The following is a 25059-nucleotide window of genomic DNA, read 5'->3' on the forward strand; positions in this document are numbered from 1 at the left end:
ATTGCCACAAACACTTTTTTATTTGCGAAGGCCTTAGCAAGAGCTGATTAATGTGAATTGATGCTATTCCAGTTAATTCAATTTCTGAATACATCCCTTGTGAAAGGTTAAGGATAATTGGCTGTTGTCAGGCATGGTACAAGCACACTTTAGTTATGTCCTATGATTCTGCCTTTTGTATCCCTGTAGTGTAAGTAAAACAACATGCTTAATTATTCTGAATTGTAGACTGTTCTTTTGTTTTGGAGTCTATTGTCCACTGGGGTGTAGACTGTGGCCACCAAATTTGGTATACATTAGGCCACCCATGCTTCAGTATCACACAGACAGAATTGCCTTTTCTAAATTTGAACGTAATTGATATAATCCTGGTGTTTTTGTGATAGCTGTAATAGATGGGTGATAAATGGCATTCTCCCATTTGTAACACTTATGCCTATGTTTTCATAAAATTCAAAAGTAAATTAAGGATTAGTCTTTAAATTACAATTGAAGTGTTCCACTTAAAGTGTAAATGAGGAGCAATGGAGAATCTTAATATGTTGCGGTATCAGGCTCTTCCACATTCTCTAAAAAATAAAGCACAGAAAAAAGAACTATTAATACATTACCAAAAGCTTAAATACAGTAAGTGAATTATCAGTTCACTTACCAGTAAGCAGTTGTGTCAGATAACTTATGCTTATTAGATTCTGTAACATGCAGATGAGGTTCAAATGTAATATTCAAAGCCATTATGAACGAGAATTGTATTGACTAGTCTGTTCAGTAAACTTTCTTAGAATTAGAGGGGTTGCAAGTCAACTAGCATCTGTGGTGTCGTATAACTCTTTTGTCAGACGATAGACTAATGTTTCTATCCTAAACCTGTAGTGACACCAAATGTGTTTCTTCTGAGCTTCTGTTGAGCCTTTTAATAACATATCATTTACCCATATTAGCTCTTCACATTGCTCCTTCTCTGCTAGGCATCTCCATATGTGCAGGAGTATGGAAGTGTTGGGTCATAAATCACCAGAGCTTTAATTAAATAATCTTATCATGGTGTGCTTTGGCAACCCACGCTAAATAGACACTGGATTTTGTTTTTAGATTGCAGTAAATGCAGTAATATAGTTTAGCTACATGCATTGCTAAAAGAAAATATTTCGTTCTGAAGACTTTGTTTTAAAAATATGTTTGCAGAGTAAACAATTTAGATTTAATAATAGTAAAAATAAAATTCATCTAGATGTATCTATTCTGCCAGATATGAAGCATTTAGTCCTAATGGTTGCATTTTTCTATTTTGTTCTTTAATACTTCTTATATAGCAATTTGCTGCATTTCCTCTAAGTATATTTTTATTTAAGGAAAGTTTTTTTAAGGATTCAGCAGAAACTGAGCATCATAACCTATTTTATAGAGACAGCTAAGTGGTTCACTATTTCATGCATTTGCTTGCCTTTCTAGCTCTTCCATGTGTATGATTTGTATTGAAGCACATTTTAAGCCTGTTAAGCAAGCTATTATTAAACGTTTTATGAAGAATGATTCGAGATTTATAACTTTAAGGTGTATTTCCTGTCATTTTTGTTAGAAATATCAATAAAGAACATTATTTTAATGTAGGACAGTATTTGAGAAAACTGAGGTGGCTGATATGGGAGGATGATCTTAATTCTGCTTGTCGTTGGTGTATCTGGTTTGTAACAGCAAACCTACATTTTTTTTTTCTCTAAGTGGTTTGTTTTTCCCTGGGTTCAGAAGACCTTATGCATTTTTATTGCCATCTGGAGGATTTCAACAGGTCCTAACAAGGAAAATCTGTGTAGAAATCGCTTAATGTTAAGTAAATGTAAGTCAGTGACACTAATTTCACTGGTCAAATGTTTTGTGAAAGTAGTGCGCTTTGACAGGTAATTTACTAAGTACCTTTTCAGAAAGCGGCAGGTTTGATGGGTTGTCTCATACGTTATTTGACATTTGTCCCTAGTCAGACCGGATGCCACATGAAAAATTTAGTCAGGCAAGGAGCTCCAAGGAATAAACATTTCTCTAGTGCAGCTCACAGGGGACTCAACAAGGTGAGCAGAACTTCAGCTTGTCACGGATGCACGGTTCTGACAAACATAAGTAGATGCTAATGGCTAAATCGTGACAGAATAAAGTCCCTTAACCATATGGCTAATTGCCACAACAATATCTTCACTGTTATTAATCAAGTTTTCATAGTGTGCCATGATAATTGGAATAATTAGTAACAGCATAGGCATCGCTTGCCTCTGCCATGCACTCTTCAAACAGAGACCCAAAAGAACTGCAGTCACACTTTTCTTTCTCTGTTGTTTAGTGCTCTACTCTGCAGCAAATACTGTGGATAATTAATGAATTACTTCTTTGTCACCAGGGTCTCAGTTGCTACCTGGAGTGATATAGGGCACAAAGGTAGCTAAATGAGGCCACTGCACACACCACTTGCTATTTTTAAAAAGTGGAAAAGGCTGCTAAGTCATTAGCTCCTGGAGAAGATCCTGTATTAACAAGGTTGAATTCATTGTAGGTCCAGTAGGCTTTCTTTTGTTCATTATTAAACCAAAGTTTAATATGCCTCTAAGTACATACTCTTTACAGAACTATTGTAGACTCCAGATTTAAAACTCTGTATTTATGTTGTTGGTATAAATGAGCTATTTTTCTGGTGTGGCACTGCTTTATTTTGCAAAAGGATGAACCTGAAATTCTGAATCCTTTGCTCTCAGATGGCACTCCAAACATGATGCATTGGGTCTGACATTTGCTTGGTAAAATACCCTTGAAATGAGTCTTGTGCCATTACTATTTATTCAGAATCTCCAGGCAAGTTAGTTTCAGATTTAAGGAATGGATATCAAACTTCCCTTTTATTGATAATGAAGAGGTCAGGATGACCTATCTTTTTCATCGTAATGAAGAAAAGTCAATGTTGGTAACATAACGGAAGAATTGTGCACTGGGCGTATGTTAAAGCCATGCTCTCTTTCATATTCTTTTGAGAATACAGTAGAATGAACACGTATTTTAGTGAATAAAGAAAGATATTCATAAAAATAGCCTGTAAATGCAGAAAAGACATAAAAATGGAATATACAACTTTTTTAGAAACATTGACTTGATTGAATAGATGTTAGTATTCTGCATTTCTGTTATTTATCTGTTGATAGGTTTCATACTTACCCATGTCCTTACAAATTGATGGGTTTTATTTTTTTATGAGAAATCGGACATCATATTATAATCGTAGTGCTCCTATTTTGTTGGAACAAAAATGATACGGTAATTTATAAAAGAAAGGATTAAAAATAATTCCCTTGTCCTGTTCTACTTTTTCATGGCATTATGTTTTGCTATATTTTGTAATGTGCATGTTCTGTTGTTTCTGCTTAGATTATTTGAGAAACTGATTGCTGAAATAGATTCTGAAAACCCTTCTGCCTGTTTGAATAAGCATACAGCAGCAGGGAAATCACTGGATATTTTATAAGGTTTCAACGGCCAGGAGACATATTTTTCCTCATGTGATGTATACATAAATGGTTTTTTAATAGAACATTTGAGTCTGTACTGTATGATTAGCCAGGTTTGACTGGAATTCCTCAAGTGACAGGGTGTACAAATAACCAAGTACTGCTTGGGCCTGTGGGATTTTAAGTGCAATTTCTGCGCTTCCTGTGCAACAATGACCAAGGTGGATTAACAGGCTCCTGAAACGTTTCACAGTGGTCAGCAGTGGCTGCATCACTCTCTCCAATTCCTGCAGTGTACAAATGACAAATGACTTACCTATTTATGGAGGAACACATGCTCTGCCCTCACTCTTAATATTCTTGAAGTAATGTTGTGGCCATTAATTATGAATCAGTTACAATAAGCAATTCCAAATTGAGGATCTGTAAAATATATAACATAACAACATAACATCATCACTTTATTAACCCTTTACAATTTCTTGCATTAGGAATTATCTTTTCGCATACCCCAGCTTGCTCTCCATGAGACACACAGACACACAGACAGGGAGAGAAGCTTGAGGTCAGAGCGCAGGGTCTGCCATTGTACGGCGCCCCTGGAGCAGTTGGGGTTAAGGGCCTTGCTCAGGGGCCCAACGGAGTAGGATTCCTCTGCCGGCGGCGGGCAACCTTCTACCCACAGGCGCAGATCCTTAGCCACAGAGCCACCGCTCCGCCCCTTATATGAAAAATAAGGAGACGCTCAATAATAATTTCCAAATGAAATAATCTCAGAGAATAAAAAAAGTCTGATTTATAAAGTTTATTAACTAGCATAGGAGTTCAAAGTTAGTACTATCATTTTTGTATATTGTATGTAATATGTTTAAGTGAACAGAATTTAAGTTCACAGTATCATAAAGAAATGCTAAGAAGTATTTTGATTCCTTTCATATCACTGTGCGTCTCTTTTCATTTTAAAGAACCTTTTTTCTGTGTTGAATATCATATGGTATATCGTAAGCTTGAATACGAATGTATCCGCCGCATAAACTGACACAAATTACTCATTCCACTTCCCGCTTTTCTGTTTTCCCCGGATGATTATTTTCTCTTTTCCTTTTTTCAGCACTAAATCCAACAGAGCATTGTGTCTAACCTGTCAACAGGTTAGTCAGTAGTCCTGTCAACACATCAGATTGTACTGCAAGAAAAAGTTGTTTTTTTTTGCAAAAAGTTTTTTTTCTTACATGTTCTGGTTGTTGTTGAATAGCTTGAATACTTTTGCAGAATAAGCAGAATGTAGGCAGGGAAACAGCTGTTACTGATACAAAGTATGTATAAGCCTTCTTTCTTCCTCAGATTTACCACAGAGGTAATGTTTTGAAAATTAGGAAAAACAGCTGTTTTTTGACCATAAAATCTAAAACTGGAGTGTTAATTATTTCCCAATAGAGGGAGAATTATACAAACTTAAAAAGTCTAGAGGGAATAACCAGACAGGTGGGCAAGTAAAGAAACTAATTCTTCTAAGTGCTCTGCTGGCCCCTTACCATTGTGTGAGTGGTGGTGGATAATTTTGTGAGAGACACTAACAGATAAATTATTGTGCATGCAGTTCATCTGCCTGGAAAATAATTGGGAATCTAAAACATTCTTAATTTTAATTGGCTTTGGCATTGTATACTATATGATCAAGAAAATAAACTTTTTTTATTTAACTCTCCTCTGTCTATGCTGTATGTGTAATAAGTCAAAAGACAGTGATTTTGAGTCTGGTGGTTCTTTTTTGTCATATCATGTTGTTTATTTGTATTACATTACAAAAATCCAAAACTGCATAAAATTGTATTAAAACAAAAATATGAGTCTTCCATGGAGGATATTACGTGCATATGAGACTGAATAAAAACTTGGACTGATTATTTTTCATTGGCAGTCACATCACCTACTAAAATTTGAGAATTGGTCTCTTTTTAGGGTTGCAGGAGGTCTAACTGAATTTTTATGGTTTAACAACGTTACTGTAAACACAAATTCTCAATTAATCTTTCACACATAATACAGTTCCAATTGAACAGTAATGTTAGCTGGCACTCATCAAAGAGTGACAATACAGTTAAAATTGTTGAACTAGTTACTTAGAAGCAAAGTATTATGCTTTCCTGATTTTTGTAATATTTTTACATATTATAACCCTTAATAATAAATACAAATTAGTTGCTACATACCTGATTAGTTCTGTTTTGAGACTTATAATGGAGAGTTTTCTGAATGACCTTATGAGATTTATTTCAATTTGTTGAAGATAAAATGTTTATCTTGTTTCTGACTAAGCATCTGACAATTCTAAGATTGTTATCAGTAATCCTAATCAGATATTCTAGATCTTTCTATCTTATAAGTAAATTGTACTCTTTGAATATAGTTTGCTTTAAATTTAAAAGCAGCAATGAGGTGTGAAAGTCCAAACTCTTACTTATGCATAAGTTCAGAGCTGTGCAGTAATAGAAGTACTGTCACCAATGACTCCCATGGCTCAGATGGAATGCTTAAAACACCAGATTAGCAATTTGAAAGCCAAGGGACTGTATGGTTATGTGTACGTTTTTTTCAAGTATTGTAAGAAGTTTCTCTCTTTCTCTCTTCTGATATTTAATAGGGATGACATTAATGAAATTGTTTATTACTTTAATTATTTCTTGGGTATATCACTCCAGCTGCCTCCTAACGGCTCCATGCAGGATTTGAATATTTCAGAATCAAGAAGGCCTTTAAGTTTTTACTGCCAGAGCAATAAAATATAGCGAAGACCAGAACTTACAACATTAGTTTTTATTACTTAACCTTACAGTAAGGTTAATAAATGTCATGAAAATCTAAAAGATACAGTTAATTATAGTGTTTTTATATTAATTCAGGTACAGACATATATTTTTGTAAAACAGATCCAAAGAAAATAAAATTATAGCAGAAATATCTTTTTTTAGCAAGTAACTGAAACCTAATGTAGCAATACTTAATATTACCTTTGTATACTTAGAGACATAGCTGTGTTTTTAGCTTTGAATTGGTTTCATGTCAGATGTGTTTTTAAAACAAGTATTGTGGATACCTTGGCAAACATGGTGTGTTATATCTGCTTTTCACATTTTCTTACACTGATAGTTGCTTCATGCCAGAAACTCTTTCTAACTGGGATTTTATTGACACAAATCCTTTTATAACAATCATATAATAAACAGAAAAAATTAAGTGTCACCAGTAGGACAAAAAAAAATGCACAATTTAAGTGGAGATTATCCAAAGGTAACAGTGCAGTTACTGATTTTTACCTAATATAACATTTCTAAAACATTTATGTGAAGATAATATGTTTATTAAACAGCACATTAACAAAGCTAGTGTATTTCATGAACACTGTTCACTAAGATATGACGGTCTGGGATAGAAGCACCTGTTAAGTGGGTATTAATATGATGAGGTAAACATGGAAAATATCCTGTGGCACAGTGTGCTAGTAATACCTGCCTAAACCATGTATTTGTAATGAAATACAGTGCACACTCAGCTCTTTAAGGCGTTCCTTCAGTGGTTTCTTGTGGAATTTCTTTCCATATTTGCTGTTTCTTCAGAATATAGATTTTAAAAAATCTATATTATCTTGCTTGACAACTGTAATTTACAACATACTGTAATCTTTCCAACTGTCCGCTCCCAGCTAGGGTCTTAACTATCCAGATTCTTTCCTGGATGAACCGGACCGAGGCAGGTCTACACCCTGTATACATTACCAGTACATTGTAGGCCATGTCCACAGACAGTGGCAAATTAGACATGCCAGTTTACCCTGTACAGGACATAGAGATAACATGCACACTTCACACAGAAGCCACTGCTGTGAAAACCAAAGCCAGGTCATAAGAGCTGTGAACTAAATGACACACCGCCACTCCACCCTTTCTATCATCATAAAATAGGTTTCATATTAAAGCACAATAATTTGCTAATATTACCGACAATTACAATTAGATAATAATTTGGTTATTTTTGATTTGCCAGTAAATTGTAGTTACAATGAAATACTTGTTTTAAAATTGAGTTCCTTTGTTTTAATTGATATGCCAATCTTTGATTTGAGAAGCTTAGAGATGCAGTCAGATATAATTTCACCATAAGGTTTTCTTTACTAATTCTCAAAAATGTTAACTTGTCAGTATGCCCTGTCAGTAAAATGTCTGTGAGGATTTCTTTTTCAGGTTTTACAAAGGTGAGAAAGAGTAATATGGTGGAAGAATGACAGTAATTTTTTGTGGAAAAAAATATGTTGCGTTAAGTTGGAAATTTTATTTACCTGTTGGGTTCACAGATAGTTTTAGATTTGGTTTCAGTGATTTTTGTTTTGTTTTTCCACTAATATATTTTCCACTATATACATTTATAGTGTATATAGGGAATTTTTGTTTATGTGCCTGATAAGGTTTTAAGAGCTACACTTGCTGGTGAAATTATACAAATTTAGGTATGCAGTGAAAAGAAGAAATGCATTGCCAAATATAGGGATGTTGCTTATTTTTATAACAGGGAGTGCCACAAATATGCGTGAATTTGAAAGGTGTTAACTGTAAGAGCATTTTTTAATTAAAACAGACAACATTGGCAGTATGAATCGCTCTTTTTGCACTTGTAAGAGTGTTTTTGATTGTTTCGTGTTTTTGATTTGCAGCCGATGGGTCAGATTGCTGTTTGGGAGAGAATTTCCTCTTCAAGATCTGCTTGTGGTCTGGGATGCACTTTTTGCCGACAGTATTACCTTGGATTTAGTTGACTACATTTTTGTAGCCATGCTTCTGTACATCAGAGATGCTTGTGAGTATGACTTTATTTACCAAAGAAGCACTAATGTAACCAAATATATTTACAAGCATATGTCAATTTGTAGTTAAAGTCCATGAAAAAGTGGATTTTTTCTCACAATTGACTCATACAACTCGTTTCTAAGATAGACTTTCTGTGCTCTAATGTGTGATAAGTACACCACCTACTGGTAAAAGACTACACCAGACTTGACCAGCTTTCTTCAGTTTCATTCTACCAATATTCCCGTCTTCTGTGTTCTTTTTATTTATTTGTATTGTAAAATACAAACTCCATAAGGAAGATCAGTAGATTGTGTTAATAGTGTGAGAAATTGTTTGACATAAATGTTTGCTTCTTAAAATTGACAGTCCAAAATGTCTCGTCATATGTGAATGTTAACTTCCTTCATTATGTTTTCTTGATTTTCTGACATGAACAAAGACTCTATGTATAGCTGTTTTGCCGTAGCAATTTGAAAAATATAAATTTCAATTTTGTTTATCAGAATATAGTATCTAGATTATTGTATTCTTCCTATGGACCCGTCAAAAAGGTCAATAAGTGAAGCTGTGATTTTGTCTCTAATGCAAAGTCAATCCAGAACTTTATTAACAGTTTAACACCAAGAACCTTTTTTAAATAAGCACGTCTGTTCAATAACAGTGCTTTTATATTTTAATCAGATATGAACTAATTAAATTAAACATTTAAAATAATTAGCTATCATATAGAGCCTACATGATCCCATTTTGTTTAGGTTTGTATGTATGTTGGATTTTTAAAAGCAAAGATAAGCAATTCTATCCTTGTATGTGACTTGCTTCACAACAGAATCACCGGCTGTACTGATGAAGACAATTGTCAGTGTTTCGCCCACTATGTAGTTTTCAGGTTTTCAGTTAGAACTGCCTTTGATTTATTTGTACCGGGAACACCTCTCGGTTGAACAGATAATATGTCAGTGAAGCAGATTAAGGGACAAACAATCACACATCTAAGTATAAAGAGCTGACTGCTTAACTGACTGTGAAGATCAACCTTTTGCTGCAGCCCCTTTGTTGCATCATGCTGCAGCATCAGCACAAACTTCTGGGAATAAGCTGTCGCATATCCTGCCTCCCAGAGGATGTTAACTGGTAGTTCTGGTGAGATTGAGTAGAGCAGAAATGTATAATGGCAGACAGAAGTACTTGGTCACTCATTAAGTTGTTCTGACATTTGCCTATAGCCTATCTGTTTACTTACCTGCTGAAGTAATATGGTGTGCGTGTTTCCTAGTTCAACGGTCAGCAGTTGTTAAAAATGATAGGACAGTTATTTTAGATCATTCTTATGCTGTATTTTTGTTTTGCCTTGATATGGAGTTTCGTGAAAAGCCTTACATAAAATGTTGTTAAATATAACAGTCACTTGACTTAAATTGAAGAGTTTGGAGAAAAAGGTTTCCTAAGTAGCTCCTGTCAGTTTTTCAATATGTTAGGATTTTGATAAGTTTTGGTATGTTATTGTTTAATTTATTTTCTGAGACAGCTTTAAGTTTTTCCCTTTGTCTTTACATATTTACTTCCATAATGAGAAATGAGAAATGACAAAGACATAATTTCAGTGAGATTTGTTCTTTGTGTCAAAACTTTCAGATCCTGAATAGTGTGTCCTTCAATGCTGTGCAGTTTACACATTCCTTCACAGCCATGGAGTTCCTGACCACAAGGGGTCATTTTCTCCAAAATAAACCTTCTGAATTTCACAATTCAATAGCCACATACTAGAAATATAGACAGTGGAGACACACAAATCCTGGAGGCACTAGTTTTAAATTCTGCAGGATATTTTTAGGTATCAGTTGGAGTTTGTTGTCTATTTCGTATTGTAAGTTGCATATGCATGGACCTACTGCTAGACAAACCATTGTATTTTTTAAAATAACGGTTTCCTTCCATAAAACTCCTATGGTGTATGGTGTGTAGCTCTCTGTTTAAAAGGCTTAGTGCACTAAACATGTTACACCTTGATTGCACAACCTTGTTTTTTTAATTCCAAATTCATAAATACTTTGAATTACACCTAATAGGACGTAAGAGATGTGCTCATAACAACCTTTTATTTTTTCCTAAAGTGAATAAATCCATCCTCCTAGAAGCTTGGTTAATGTAGCCCCTATAGTAGGAGCTGAAGATGTCTTTTTGAAAGCTGGCCTGAATAAGTTCAATGCTTAGATATTACTAACAAGTCAAAGATGAGCAATGATGCATTGATACACTAATGACATGAATGAAAAGATACAGCAATCAGACACAAGAGAACAAAAAGTATGGTGAAAGAATAAGGAGGGTAAGTGAGCACTTTACAAATGAAAGCAGATGTATGAAATTACAAGCTGTCGGAACAGCAACGGAAATGAAGATGATAAAGTGTTTCCCTACCCCGATTATAATTATTCATTTGATTCACTTGTGTGTTTTCGTTTTGAAAAAGGAAAAACAAGGTACAAAAAAAGATAAGGAGGACCTTTAAAATTTTTGATTAGTGGCACTAACAAGTCGTTATGGTAGTCAGAGAAATACTTTTGTCTTTTTCCTTTTTTTACTTTTTTGATGGATCGTATTGTTCTTCTCCAGTGATTGATTGCATCGCCTGTGGAAAATAATCCTGCTACATATTCTGCATGAAAGAGTAGAAAAGAGTTTGTCAGTACCATTGATCTTATAATAAATTAAATGTTGTATTTATAGTGCATTTTATTATTAAGTGTGGTTCATTAGGGTCAGAGAAATTTATTTCAGGCCATGTCCCTAGAAACTTGAAACTAGAAATTTGAAAGCAGAACACCAGCCTCAGATTTTTTTTTAAAAAAGCAACAGTTACAGTATTTCAGGTGGGTAGCTGCGTCAGCATGCGTAGGCTGCAAAGGAACAAGTAATAGGTTTATTCAATGCTGAAAAAGAGAAGAAAGAAAATACAACGTTTCGGCCGTGGAGCCTTCTTCAGGTGTGAGGTGTGAGTTACAGTATTTGCCAGTTTGCGATGACAAAGCAGCCTTTGAAACCCCATAATATCAAAATAACTTAACTGCTTGTGGTAAAGACGATTTGGACAGGCAGAATTTTTATGTAGAAACTAATTTTCTAACCTTACTGATGTTATACGAAGGGATCCCATAATCCATTTTCTGTGGAAAGATGCAGTTCTGTTACAGATTTGATTAGTTTTATGCATTAATTGGAAGTCATGTTTGTATCAAATCAATAAAATTGCCAACTGCAGTTAAAAATACAGTTAAAACTATCAAATATTCTTTAGATTTACGTTTTGTGCACTTAAAATATATGCCTTTACTGTCAGAATCTACACAGACAGTTCAGTAGAGTGTGTGTAGGTCAACACCTACAGTACTTGTGTCTTCTCCCAAACCACCCTTTCAGCTGCATGTACAGTGTAGTGCTTTTTCTCTGGATCGAGATACGTGTCTATTGCAAGTTGCTGTACATCTGAATGTGATTTATCCTTATGGTAGCACAGTCAGAATGCGAAATGTGTCCATAAGCGTGCCGCAATAGTCACTGCGGTGTACAGAAGCAACATTTTTCCACAATTGTCAAATGCAGGACTGCACTACTCTATAACATTGCCATGTGGTGAAGTAAAGACTCAAATTTCTCAACCACTAAGCTGCCACACACTGGTGTGCTGTCAGTTCATGTCAAGTGTGTGTATAAAGAACCTTAAACAGTATATAAGAAATAAATTATTTTAAACATATAAAACTAAAAAAAATGGCTCAAAAAACAAAAAATGTCTTGAAAATCCAAAACACTTTATTAAAACCTCAAAGGGGTATTTAGAATGTCGGCTTTTCTTGATCACATTGTGACAGGGCAGTTAAAATGTTTTGTTTTTTATTTTCGGCTTCTGGGAAAGTGATGTGTCTTGATATTTAATAATTTCTACAAAGTCTGCTGCTGGTGGAAAATGTTGGAATTATTGCCTTAAGAGTACACTATAGCTACCTGTGGTTGACAGACAAACGAGTACCGTGCTATGTCAAATTTTGTTCAGTTTCCAAAAATAAACCATAAAACATAAATGTAGTTGGCCCAGTCTTTCCAATGCCTGCAAAAACTACACTTCCCAGAAGGCCACTGTTCTGCCTAGACTTGGAGTTATATTTTTTTTCAGTCATGTGCTGTTTATTGTTTTTAGTTTGAACCTCACAAATGTTCATGGAAAATAGTTAAAACAATCACGTCAAAAATGTCAAAAAACAATGACAGCAACTGACAGAGTTAAAGAATTAAATGCAGAAAATATTTACGAAGCAGGTGGAATACTGTTGTGTACCTTATCTTTTTATTTTCAGATATGACTACCAGCTATGTAAAAGTTATGTTTATATTCATAATATAGTTATTAACATTTTGGTTATTTTTATTTTAAGCTACCATAATTTCCCATTAGACACATGATTCCATCTTAAGTGGATTTAAGGAAGCAGGCTTCCAGTACATGAATGTACTATATTTTGAAGTACCATATAATAAAAGATGAAATGAAAGATCTTTCAATCTAATGGATTCAGGCTTAATTCATGGCATGTACTGTAATCGCCCTTTCAGAAAACAAAACTATAAGCCACTTCACATTTATATATGCTTATATAAAAATATATAGCCTAGAAATATGATTGTTAAACTAAGAAAAAAGTACGAAAAGCGATACACTGAACAGAACTGTAGTATACCGCAGTTCCAAGTTTTGATTGGGCATTCTGTAAGCCGCAGCAACTCTGTAATTGTTAATACACTGTACAAGATCTGCATGAATTTGGAATCTGAAGTGTGTGGGTGGATCCCCTCATCTTGACATCTTGAGGTCTTTCTCATCTTCATTTGCAGTTCTGGTTTTCATTCACACAACATCTTATGTGGCTGTCTCTTTTAATCACATGCATTATTCCCACTGAATATGTCAGAAATGATGTACCTCCTCACCACTTGTAATATTGTTCTTTTTACTTTTCTGTAACTAAACTCTGTTTTGAAATCGTATAACGTCTGTTGGAGAATCTGGGCACAACCTCGATTTCTTTGCTAATAAAAGACAAGGTTATAATCTCGTAGACTGTAAATGTAAAAGTAAAAAAAGTGGTTTAATTTTGGGGAAAAAAAATGCAGCTCATAAGTTGTATAAGTTCTGCTGTTGTCACAATAATTTAATAACAGACATAAAAGTTTTAAGAGTTTATGTCCTCAGAAATTCTTACAGTAGTTCCTCTTACAAATGTTGTGTATTTTATCTGTATTCCAGTGATTGCCAGTAACTACCAGACCTGCTTGGGGCTGCTTATGCACTACCCTCCTATTGGAGATATACATGCCCTCCTTCAAAAAGCTCTTTTCCTCAGAGATCCCAAGGTAATGTCCTGTTTCTTTGTTTTTCCAGCTGCTTCTGAATGTTCCTGTGTACACCATCTGCAAATATTTTACAGTTTTCATGGGTGTGTTAATTACTACGATGAAAATTCATAAATGTGAAAAATAACAAGTATAGTTCAATTGGTTTTGCAGCACAGAGGAGAAAGAGAAGAAGAGCTGCTTACAAATGCAGATTGCATTAATTGTTTAGTCCAAATAAACAGCATATTATTGAAAGTAAAGTAGAAAAAGAGCTAATAAGGGGTTCCCTTGGTTGGCCTGTGGTTGCAAAGCCACAGACCCACCATGATAAAGAGATCCTTGGGGTCACGCATACAGGTAGCCATGTGTTCCTAGGGTTGAATGAGTCGAATTCACCTGCACTTGCAACCCCAAATGAAATAAGAAAAACAACAACACTGTGCTATTTGTAAAATGCTAATGATGTATTGCATAGTGGTTATTGAGGTCCCTATTTTATATATTTATTTAAAATACCTGGAATAATTTTGATTTCTAGTAGAAGGATAACAGCATTCTGATGTGATAGTTGATTACTTCATGAAAGATCAAGATCTGTTATAAACAGGTATACTAAAATATGTGTTATGTTTTTATTTTCTAATCTTTTTTAAATCTAATAAACTCAGAGAAAGGTGATTTAAGCTGAGCATGCATTTGTAATATGCATCACATATTTCATTAAGGTAAATTCAGATTTAATTTATGCGGAGTGTACCTTGTCCTTATGAGAGTTTTTGGAGATAGTCATAATTGGCCCAGAACATTATTTAGAAGACCTTCCCACAACCCAATTAAAACTGAACATTTCAAGTATTTTCAACATATTGTGTTTCCTGCCTAGCCAGATGTTCTCAAGCACCTGCAGGCAAGAGTGCACATTTTCTGACAAGAAAGGGTTTTGGCGGCGATTTTCATGTTAACTGTTAATTTTGTAAGAATGCATTTTCCCAAGAGGCTCTGGTAGGCATACTAACTTAACATTTGCATCAAGGCCAATATTGCAAATTTGTTTGGATTTTGCTAGCACCCCAAACTCTGTTTAAGACTTAAATGAATAATATTTAAAGATTTTTTAAAAACATTTCCTGATATCCTTTGCATTGGAATATACCCCTAGGATTATGATTTTGTATTTTTTTCTTAACTCATTGTAATTACAATTTGCAGTTCCTGGCATACGATGTGGTTATTTTCCTGAAGTGTCTGGGAAGTAATCTTTTGTTACTCTTATGTTTGAATAATTGCCTTTCTGTTATTGGTCTATTTGTCTTTTATTATGAATATTAGGAACCTAATATTTTATAGGTTATTCAGAAAAGCTATGATAGAAGGATTTTAAAAAAGGTCACCAGCAGGTAATGCTTATAGATGCTGTGTTTAAAGCATTTTTTGACCATTTTGTATCCAATGAAGGACATCATCTGGGATAGTGGGTCTGTTGAGGTGAAGTGCCCATATAAGTCAGAGGCATACCCTGCAGATTGATGTAACAGTGTCACCAGTGTGCCTTGTAGCAGTCCACATTTAACACTTGACTCAACACATTTGAAATGTTCACATAATTTACTGTTTATGAATTCCTGATCCTACCAAACTCCTCTAATTATTGTTTCCAGCCGATTAATTAAAATCACTTAAATAAAGTCAGAATGTGGTCTAAATGATAAGCAATGTGAATAGGAATCCACACGCAGTAGCATGGCGATGGCCAAGCACTGCTAGCATGGGGTGAATTTGATCAACAAGGTATCTCCTTCAACTTGCTAGGTAACTGTAAGCTTGTTTCAGTCTTCCGTTTGACACTATCTCTCCTGTGGATTCTAGAGGATCTCGCAGTATGAAGCATCACAGCAGATGGCTTGACAGTGCATGTCTCAAAGAAACTTGCCTGGTATTAATTCCTTCTGTGATTGTATAGAGGACATACTGTAACTGTGAAATGAATTAACTGACAACTATAAAGTTTAAACTGGGGGATGTGTTGTGCTTGAAAGCAATAAATGTTGTGCAAATGACTTGGAATTTCTCTTTACACACACCTTTGGCTTATTATATACTTTATTTGCATACCTCAGTGGTCTCTACTTTAAAATGCTCTTCTTACCTAATGTTTTCATATCAGTGTGAGAGGTTAATTTTTATTGTAATGTTAGTGCCAGTGAAGAGCACTGAAGGGAGACTGACAACACACTACATTTTTTGCAATTGTTTTGCAATGTCTCTAAGTATTTGCGTGTGTGTTAGCAGTGTTGTCTTCTGTCAGTGACATTTGCAAAAGGTCACAATGTAGTTTTTCTTTGGACAACTGCTCAACTTTATGGAAAGCATGAAAGAAATTGTTTGTTTTTGTGTTGAACGTGAAAAGGAAAATAAATGAACTTTAGTATTAACATGTAAAAGAAAAAAAACACATTTCTTGTGCTTCATGTCAAAAATAGAGTTGCTTCTATGCAGTGTTTGTTAGAAAAGCAATGAAGCTTCCATTAAGTCTGTGAATGCCCACTAGAAGGTATGTATGCATATTCTTAAAACAGATGGTTCTGTAAAGAGCAATTTATTATGTTGCTTGTTGACCTTGCCATTCATTTCAGAAGTCACCTTATATTTTGTATCTGTTAGATGACTCATGATGTAAGCTTAACTTCAGCTAAAGTGATCTTAACCTGCCAAGTTGAACAATTAAATTTCATAACAAACCAGCAGCAGTGATGCATTGAATAAGTGACCTTGTTTTTTTATTTTATGATACCCATACAAATTAATTAATCAGTCGTAATTCATGCTGCAGCCTGTCAGAAAAGTCATCTTGAACTCTTGCAATAAAAGAAAAATGCTAACATTTTCTATTACATGCAGTAGTTCATTTATTTGGACAGAACTTAAAAAGTGTAAATTATTTGGTTCTATCAATGTAGATTGAAAAATACACCATAATAAATTTAGCAATTATCTCTGCCACTCATTTTTATTTATAATTGAATTAAATTCAGGGTGAAATTTGCTCAGGGTTTAATGTTAAAAGTGTATGAATATTTATAAGGTGTCATTCACTTGGTAAGTCTTTTCATGTTAAATTTTCATTGTGCTTCTTTGTGGCCTAAATTAAGATGAATCATATGTTTATTGTAAAATCCGGCTGATTATTTGGTTTATTTATTTGGTTTATTATTCACAAATTGTAATGGCGAGGGTTCAGCTGATTAGTTTCACATTCTTGGCATAAACCTGACAATGATTTTAAATCATTCCATTCCCATTTCATATTAAGCAGTTGAAGTAGTGTATCAGTGTTTGAAATAAGATGTTGCAGCAAGATTAAGGACAAAAATTCATCATATGTGGTACATTCTTGCAGAGAGAGCCTCTTCCCTAAGATAGAATTCTGTAGAACACACTACCTTATGAATATGGATTGCTTGGTGTTAGGGACTCTGACATATGGTCCACAGTTTCATATATCCCCAAAATGGTAGACAAAAACTTAAAATTGGATTTAACACTTCAAATCCCTGCTGAAATGGATGGATGATACAATTACATTTCCAGCTATGTCTTGAAAGCTGCTAATCCAATTATGATGGAAATTGGTATGAATTCACTGTAGTGATGGTTTGCAGAGTATGATATTAGAATTTGTGTTCAGTCTTGTTAGTCCCTTTTTGAATGAGTTATGACTTCTGACTGGATTAGCTAACAAGTACTGTATCTGTAGAACCACTAGACCCAATGTAATAAAAGCAGATACAGTATACTGTATGGTACTTGGTATATAGGTTGCATCTTGGAACCCATAATCCATATATCCATTATGTCAAATAGTAAACGAGAAGTGCTTCTCACATTTTACAACCTCTTTGCTACATTTCTTTAATATTCTGAAAAAAGAGTTTTTTAATGCTAGAATTGATTTCTCAATAAGGGAAAATGCTGTAATTTTGCCTTCATTTAAGGAAGATAAAGTAAGGCAGCCATATTTTTCTAAAAAGATTGATCTTTTTGAAAATGTACAGTAAACACATATACAGTACAGTAGATCTAATAATTGATAAAACTATACTATGTCAGGCAGATAAGACATTTACTGTATCTGTTTCCTCTCTGATTGATTAGCTTCTTAATTACACATCCCTTCATATATGAACATTTGTTTTTCATAAAAAAAAATTCTACATTTTAAAATTCAGTTAAGTTAATTGATTTGAAATAAAACTTTTGTCAAATCTCATGACAACTGTGTTGCATTTTATCATCTTAGTTAACCCCAAATGAAATCAAAAGGTGGTGCATCTCTTTAAGAGAAATGTATTTACCATGTTAGGTTGGTTGGCTTGGTTCTCAGCACCGATACATGTTGTGACCGCTGTAACGGGTATCAGAAATATATTAGTAGGGGAGCACATGCTTCAGCATATGAAATGCCATATGACTGTAAAGCTTGCCAGGTGACTGTAAAGCTCTGCGCTCGAGTTGCTTTGTAAAATAATGACACTCGTTCATGATTTTTTTTTGCCTGCAACAAAAAGTGATCATTGTTTTATGGGCTTCCTTCCAGATAATGTGCCTTGAAAACCCATCTATCACTTTGTTAATACATACAGTGGACTCCGGAATTATTGGCACCCCTTGATAAATATGAAGAAAAAAGACATAATAAAATAATCCACATAGATAAAGACAGATATTTAATACTCATATGTTAGGGGAATACTTGTCCTTGTTTTCTAAAACATTTTTTTTTGTTTCAAGTTTTAATTATAAACAAGTAATGCTGTTTTACCTGAAAAACATAGGTGCCAAAATTATTGGCTCCCTTCAAGATCCCTTCAAATACAATGAAACACATCTGTAAAAATAATATATTTATACTTGTTTGAGTTCAGTTTTGTCTTAAGGAACTAATGTGTGTACTTTAGTGACTTCCTGTTTCCCTAGGGTATAAAAATGATGAAACACGCACAGAAAACCTTTTGTCATCCATCAGTATGTGGAAGGTCAATGAATTAACAACAGAAAAGCAAACCATTGTTGATCTTTATAAAGCAAATAATGGGTACAAAAAATAAGTAAAACCTTAAAAATACCAGTATTGACTCTCAGAGCAAAAATAAAAAAATTCAACACCACTGGAACGGTGGATAATTTGCCAGAAAGAGGACGCAAGCCCATCTTGTCCACATGCACAGGTGAGGGTAGCAAAGAAAAATCAGTTAAAGAAATACAAGGATCAGTTGCATCGTGGGGTCATCCCATCTCAAAAAATGACTATTAGACGACACCTCCATGCCAGCAAGCTATTTGCAAGGGTTGCCAGAAGAAAGCCCCTACTGTTGTGGAGGAACAAATTGAAGCACCTGGAGTTGGCCAAACACTATTGGTACTTTGACTGGGAGCAGGGTGCTGTGGTCCAATGAGACCAAAATTGAACTTTTTGGCCACAGTCATCACAGGTATGTTTGGCGTAAGCAGAGGGATGTATACATCAAAAAGAGCATCATACCTACTGTAAAATCTGGTGGGGGATCTTTGATGCTCTGGAACTGCTTTGCCGCCGGTGGTCCTGGGAGCCTTGTTAAGATCCATGGCATTCTCAAAAGTATGATATTTTGCCCAAAACCCTGGTTGCCTCTGCCAGGAGGCTGCATCTTGGCTGAAGACGGATCTTTCAACAGGACAATAATCCAAAACACACTTCAAAATCAACAAAAAAATGGTTGACAAAAAAGAAAATCAGCGCTTTGCCATGACCATCTCAGTTCCCTGAATTGAACCCTATTGAAAACCTGGTCTGAGCTGAAGAGTGCTGTCCATAAGCGCATACCTACAAACCTGAAGGATCTGGAAAGGTTCTGCATGGAGGAATGGTCTAGAATCCTTCCCAATTTGTTCACCAACCTGATAAAGCATTAGAAGAAGACTTCCTGCTACTATCCTTGCCAAGGGAGGCTCCACCAAGTACCCAAAATAGGAGTGCCAATAATTGTGTTTCTTTTATTTTGGGGGAAAATAATTTATAATGTAATAGTTTTTTGTCTTAGTTGATTCTATTGAATCATTAATTCAAAATAATAAATTCCTTATGTCGGAAATACATTTCAGTGTGAACTCATTTCTTGTTTTATACTTCTTTTTCATATTTATCAAGGGATGCCAATAATTCCAGAGTCCACTGTATCCCATAAAGTTTCAGTTCATCATAGCTGTCCATATACAGTACCAGAGATAATTGGGTCCAAAGTTGTAATACACTCTCCATTGAATTGTATGCCGGTGGTGTTGATCAAACCTGTGATCGTTAATTACAAGCAGAATTTGTCTAATACTGTAGTTTCTTGAGTCACTTCCATTCCTTTGTGAATCCACATGAGATGCATTACTTTGTATCCATATGATCTGTAGGTAGTTTGCTTTTTCTGTGGCAAGAGTAATACCACATCTACAGTGTCAGAATAGGACTAATGGCTAAATAAATGTAAGTGTGAAAAGTTTATTTTAACATTCTCATATTGATCATTATTTTGTTAATTGCAGGCAAAGCATTGTGAATTTCCTGGTAAGACCCATGTTTATAATAAACACACACAACATGTTCTATCATGTGTTGTAACAGACAAATACGTTCTGGATTCCGAGATGAAGTTTAAACAGATGAGTTTTATTACATGCAAGGAACAATAAAACCAAAGTATTGTTCAAAGTACCGGTACAAAACTTCCAGTTTATATAGCCCTTTTCTGCCGCTTCTGACGTAGCTCGTTACCATGGTAATGAGAGGAGGTCATGGTGTTCGGCCAGTTCATAGACTTTGGTCACTCTTAATGGTCCGTGTTAGGTTTCCTTCCCTGGGGGTTTCCTAGCTGGCATCTGGAATCCTTATTAGTTATCCCCCTTTCCTGTCACAACTCTAAGCCTGTTACTTAGAAGTCCAGTCCTCATGCAGAAATGACTCAGTTAACCACTTCTTCATATCTTATATCTTTCTTCACATGTAAAGTATTACACTATGTGGTCCGGTCAAAATCATTGACATTCTTATAATTAAAAATGGGATAAATAATATGAATATGTATATTATATTGACATTTCTGTTAATTTTAAATACCGTACTATGTTAAATATTTAATTAATATTAACAAATGTACTAATAACAATTCTAAATAAATGGGTAATCACCATTTGAATCAAAATTGTAATTGGTTTGAATAATTGAATACAATTTACTAGATGTTTTTTTTTAATTAATATTACTTTAACACAGTATCTTATTTAGTTATTTGTAATAAATAAAACATATAGGTTGAAAGAATAAAAAACACTTGTTTTTTACAGTGAAAAGCAGGACTCACAAACTTTTTGGCAAGGATGAACCTCTATAGTGTAGAGCTAGGAAGCATGAGAATCTTGCCATACGAGGAGTAAAAAGAACCAGTTAACCCGTTTTTATAACTTGTATGTCTATATAATAATTTTTCACCTGTTTAAAATTAAAAAAGAACTTTAATAGTCATAATATATTCTATAACTTGAATATTGTAAAAACATTGCAATTCAAAAACAATATGAAAGACATTCTCTTCAAAATGTTATTTAGTTAAATATTTTCAAATATTACTGAAGTCTGTATTTGTGATAATGCAGTGTTTCCGATGTTCTTTTGCACATTTGTTTTACTACATAGGTCAACTTAGTACTTAGTACCCCTAACACAACATATAATCCAATTTCTTGGTACTTTTAATGTTTATTAAACATTAGCATTGCATAAACAATAGTACAACACTGGTCTTTTAATGCAGGAAGTTGCTCATTCTTACCTTGACAACACATAGCTCGAAAGACAGGTTGGAAGTTTAAACATTTTTTTAATTGCATATATATTTAAAAATGATACATTAAGAAACTTCTAAGATTGCTTCTTCAGTTTTAAAAAATATTACACAGCTTGGAAATATTATGATATGCTATTATGAAATTCGTTTTAAGAAAATACAGGTGTTTCCTAATGTTCCCTTTTTAAGGCTAGAATGGCAACTTTTGTTGTTTGGTTACATTAAGATATTGGAGACCGATTTAATTTTACTTTAAGTTTACTATTCACAAACACACGAAAAATAAAGTTATGCAAATGCAAAACATCTACCTCACCCTTCCAGACAGATTGAGAAAACAAATTGCTGGCGTTGTTATCCTCACATTTATTAATTACGTTAACAATTCAGTTAAATATTTTTTTAAATATTTTTTATTAACTATTATTAGTGTTAGTAACCGAGATTAATCACAGTTAGTCACCGAGATTACCCAAAAAATAAGGCACTATATCTCAGGAACAAAAGCAGCTCGAGAGCTTCTTTCAACAATACTAATGGAGCATTAACAAATGGTGGGATTTAATTTAGCCACGACCTAAATTAAAAACTACAAGTGTTGCTTACTTTTGGGTTAATTTGGTAGGCAGTTTCATGTTCTATTACACTGCTAGGAAACTTTATATAAATGTAGAATGCAGGGGAGGAGGCATTTGCCAATGTAAGACTATGAATGATTAAGGTGAAAAGACATTGTAATATATTTGTTCTGTTTTAAATTATCATTTACTGTGCAGTAATGTTAGACTGAAGCTTCTGGACATTTGTAAATAACTATGAATTAGTTCACCTCAACGTGCTGTTTCACCCACACGTGTGTCCTGTGTCACTAAATTAGAACATCAGGAAAACAGAATCTGTGTGTTACCTCACACATCACACACCAAACATCATGTTTTTTTTAGCTTTGTAAAATAAGCCATAAAAAGTAGAGGTTCTGTGTTTTGGGACTGGACATCTCTTTGTTGAGGTCCTATGGTTTTGTTTTTTTCAAACCACTGTTGTTTACAAAACAGCTATTTGTTTATGTGCAATTATGCACAGAGAAGAATATGGTGTAATTGTGGTATACAAGCTTGCGAGACACTATGACATGATGCTGTTTTTAGAAACTCAGTGCCATTTGCGGTATACCGACTGACACCTTGCTCATTCTAGATGTCTGTATCTCTATAGTCCATGAAAAAATGGACTAAATGGATTTTTGTGGATATATTTTTCAAATCCTACTTTCTATAAAAAATAGTGACTGGATGAATACTGTATATGGAAACAAAAACTCCATATCTGCTTTATCTTAATGTCAGGGATGAATTCCTTAAAATATTATACAGGAGATATTTACAAAATCACAAAATTAAGAGTGTCAGACAGTATTTAATCTAACAATACTATACTCAGAATGACAAATCGCTATTTTGTGGATTGAGTTTAGTGTGCAGGAAGACATTCAAAAGAGCTTCAGTTTTGCTTTATTTTGTCAGTTTATGATTCAGACACTTTTCTTGGCAAACTTGTATGGATACTGTGCATTCCAGATTCTCTAATAGTCAAAGACTTTCATGATAACATTCGTTTGTCTCATAATTTTATTAGTGCATGGGACTAGCCATTTGTTCCTAACATTCTGATTTTATATTTTTATAATAAAATAATTTATGCATATTTAAATATAAAATAACAGAAAAATTACCAAAGATGTTTGCTGCTGGATCTTCAAAATAAATATTAGAATCGACAGATTTGAGTGTTATTTCATAAATATATTTATCATTAGACTCTCAGGTCGCAGGTGTTGTTAGTGTGTTGACTGTTGATGCAGATCTCTCAGGACTTGTCTTGACTCCCTGAGAATCCAGTCTGAGTGGTGCAGTAATGATTCCTCTGGGGTCTGGCATCAGCAGCTAAGGAAAAATTTTGGAAAGAGTTCAAGTTTAGTTACTCTGTTGCAGTAATTTGACAAATCCCAAAAGATTTTACCCCATTATTGCTTTAATATCCATATTTTTACCTTACTTCAGTAAATGCATCCAATAAGCGCAATAATAATTTATATATTATGCAAAAAATAAAAAAGAACCTCTCAGTATATCAACGGAAACATATATCTTAGGATCGGAACTGTATTTTGATGCAGTTATGACTATAAAAATGTTTTCAAAAGATGTTAAAAGGTTCTGATGGTCGCACATTTCGATGAACATTAAAGAAATAAGGTTCAAATTGTAGTTCCACCTGAAGAGCTTCTGGCAAGCCTTCGTTGGATTGAGAGTAACTTTGTATTCATACAGCACCCAGACAGAAAAAGAGATATTCCTTTCCAGCAGTGTGGCATTTTTATTAATATGTAAGTTAATTTTTAATTTATCAAACCACTTGAGTGGCAGTGTCGCATCGTATATTTCCATTTACACAAGGCATGTCAGATGTCTGAAATACTAAGGACAAATAGGAATTTTACTCATAACATAAGGACATTATGTGATGTACAGTATGTACATTGAACATTTGATCTATAATCAGAAACACAAAGCCCAACAACATAGATGTTGTTATGACCAAAAGACAAGGATTTATACAAGGTGTATGTCAGCTTTTTCTAGACATGCATGAGTGACACCAGAAACTCTAGCCACAATGATTTGTCAGTTATCCATCAAAAGCCAGTGAGTTAGGCATTAGCAAAACCGGATGTATAATGGAGTTTGAAGTTGTGTTCTTTGCTTCTGTAACGGATTTTGAGTGTATCTGATGAGATATCTAACCACATATCTCATATCTAACCAGACATTTGTTGTTCTTTTGGGCTTGCAACCAAGCACATAAATTTGACAACAGCTGTAGTTCTGTTTTGAATGTTATTTTGCTAAACAAAAATACATGCTTGATATTCTGCATTTCAAATCAGGGAAAAAAAGTAAATTCATGTACTGTACACTAATTGGCTGTAGATGATTACTTTTACAATTCATGGAATTTATAACAGTAAGTACAAAATACAAATGAAAATGAAATTACGTTATTTTAGCTTCAGTAGTCCAGTTTAAATTTGATTTGAACCATTATTGCTTTTCTGGAGAAGTGAAGTCAAGCCCTGTGGCCAAGCTGCTGTTGTTTTGAGTCCACTGTGTCATGTATTATAGCACTGCAACTCCAGTTGTGGTTGCCCTTTCAAGGGATCTGTGATACAAACTTCTTTCATGCATTTCAGAGGAGAAATAATACCAAACATATCTCAATATTAATTAGACGCTGAGTAGTTTTGAAGTGCTGTGTTGGTAACTATTGTAAATGTATTAATCTGTGAAATGTACAGTATTGCAATAAGGAAATCAAATGTTAAAATAAGGGTGTATGTGAGAATTATGTATTACATTTTGCAAAAAATGTATTTTTTTTTCTAAATAAGCATATTTCTTCATTCTGAACTGA

At 34.2% G+C, this 25059-nt stretch overlaps 1 protein-coding gene across 3 annotated transcripts in view; it reads left to right on the forward strand.

Annotated features, from left to right (window-relative positions):
* tbc1d5 (TBC1 domain family, member 5) overlaps positions 1-25059 on the forward strand; it is a 225090-nt gene that overhangs the window by 160578 nt on the left and 39453 nt on the right. For all 3 annotated transcript variants that reach the window (XM_088929043.1, XM_088929045.1, XM_088929044.1), the window contains 2 exons: positions 8194-8336; positions 13632-13738. In XM_088929043.1, coding sequence (XP_088785169.1) covers positions 8194-8336; positions 13632-13738 — 250 coding nt within the window. The remainder of the gene's footprint in view (positions 1-8193; positions 8337-13631; positions 13739-25059) is intronic.

The sequence above is a fragment of the Atractosteus spatula genome, chromosome 12 (genome assembly GCF_055471065.1).
Source record: "Atractosteus spatula isolate fAtrSpa1 chromosome 12, fAtrSpa1.hap1, whole genome shotgun sequence".
Taxonomy (NCBI): Eukaryota; Metazoa; Chordata; class Actinopteri; order Semionotiformes; family Lepisosteidae; genus Atractosteus; species Atractosteus spatula.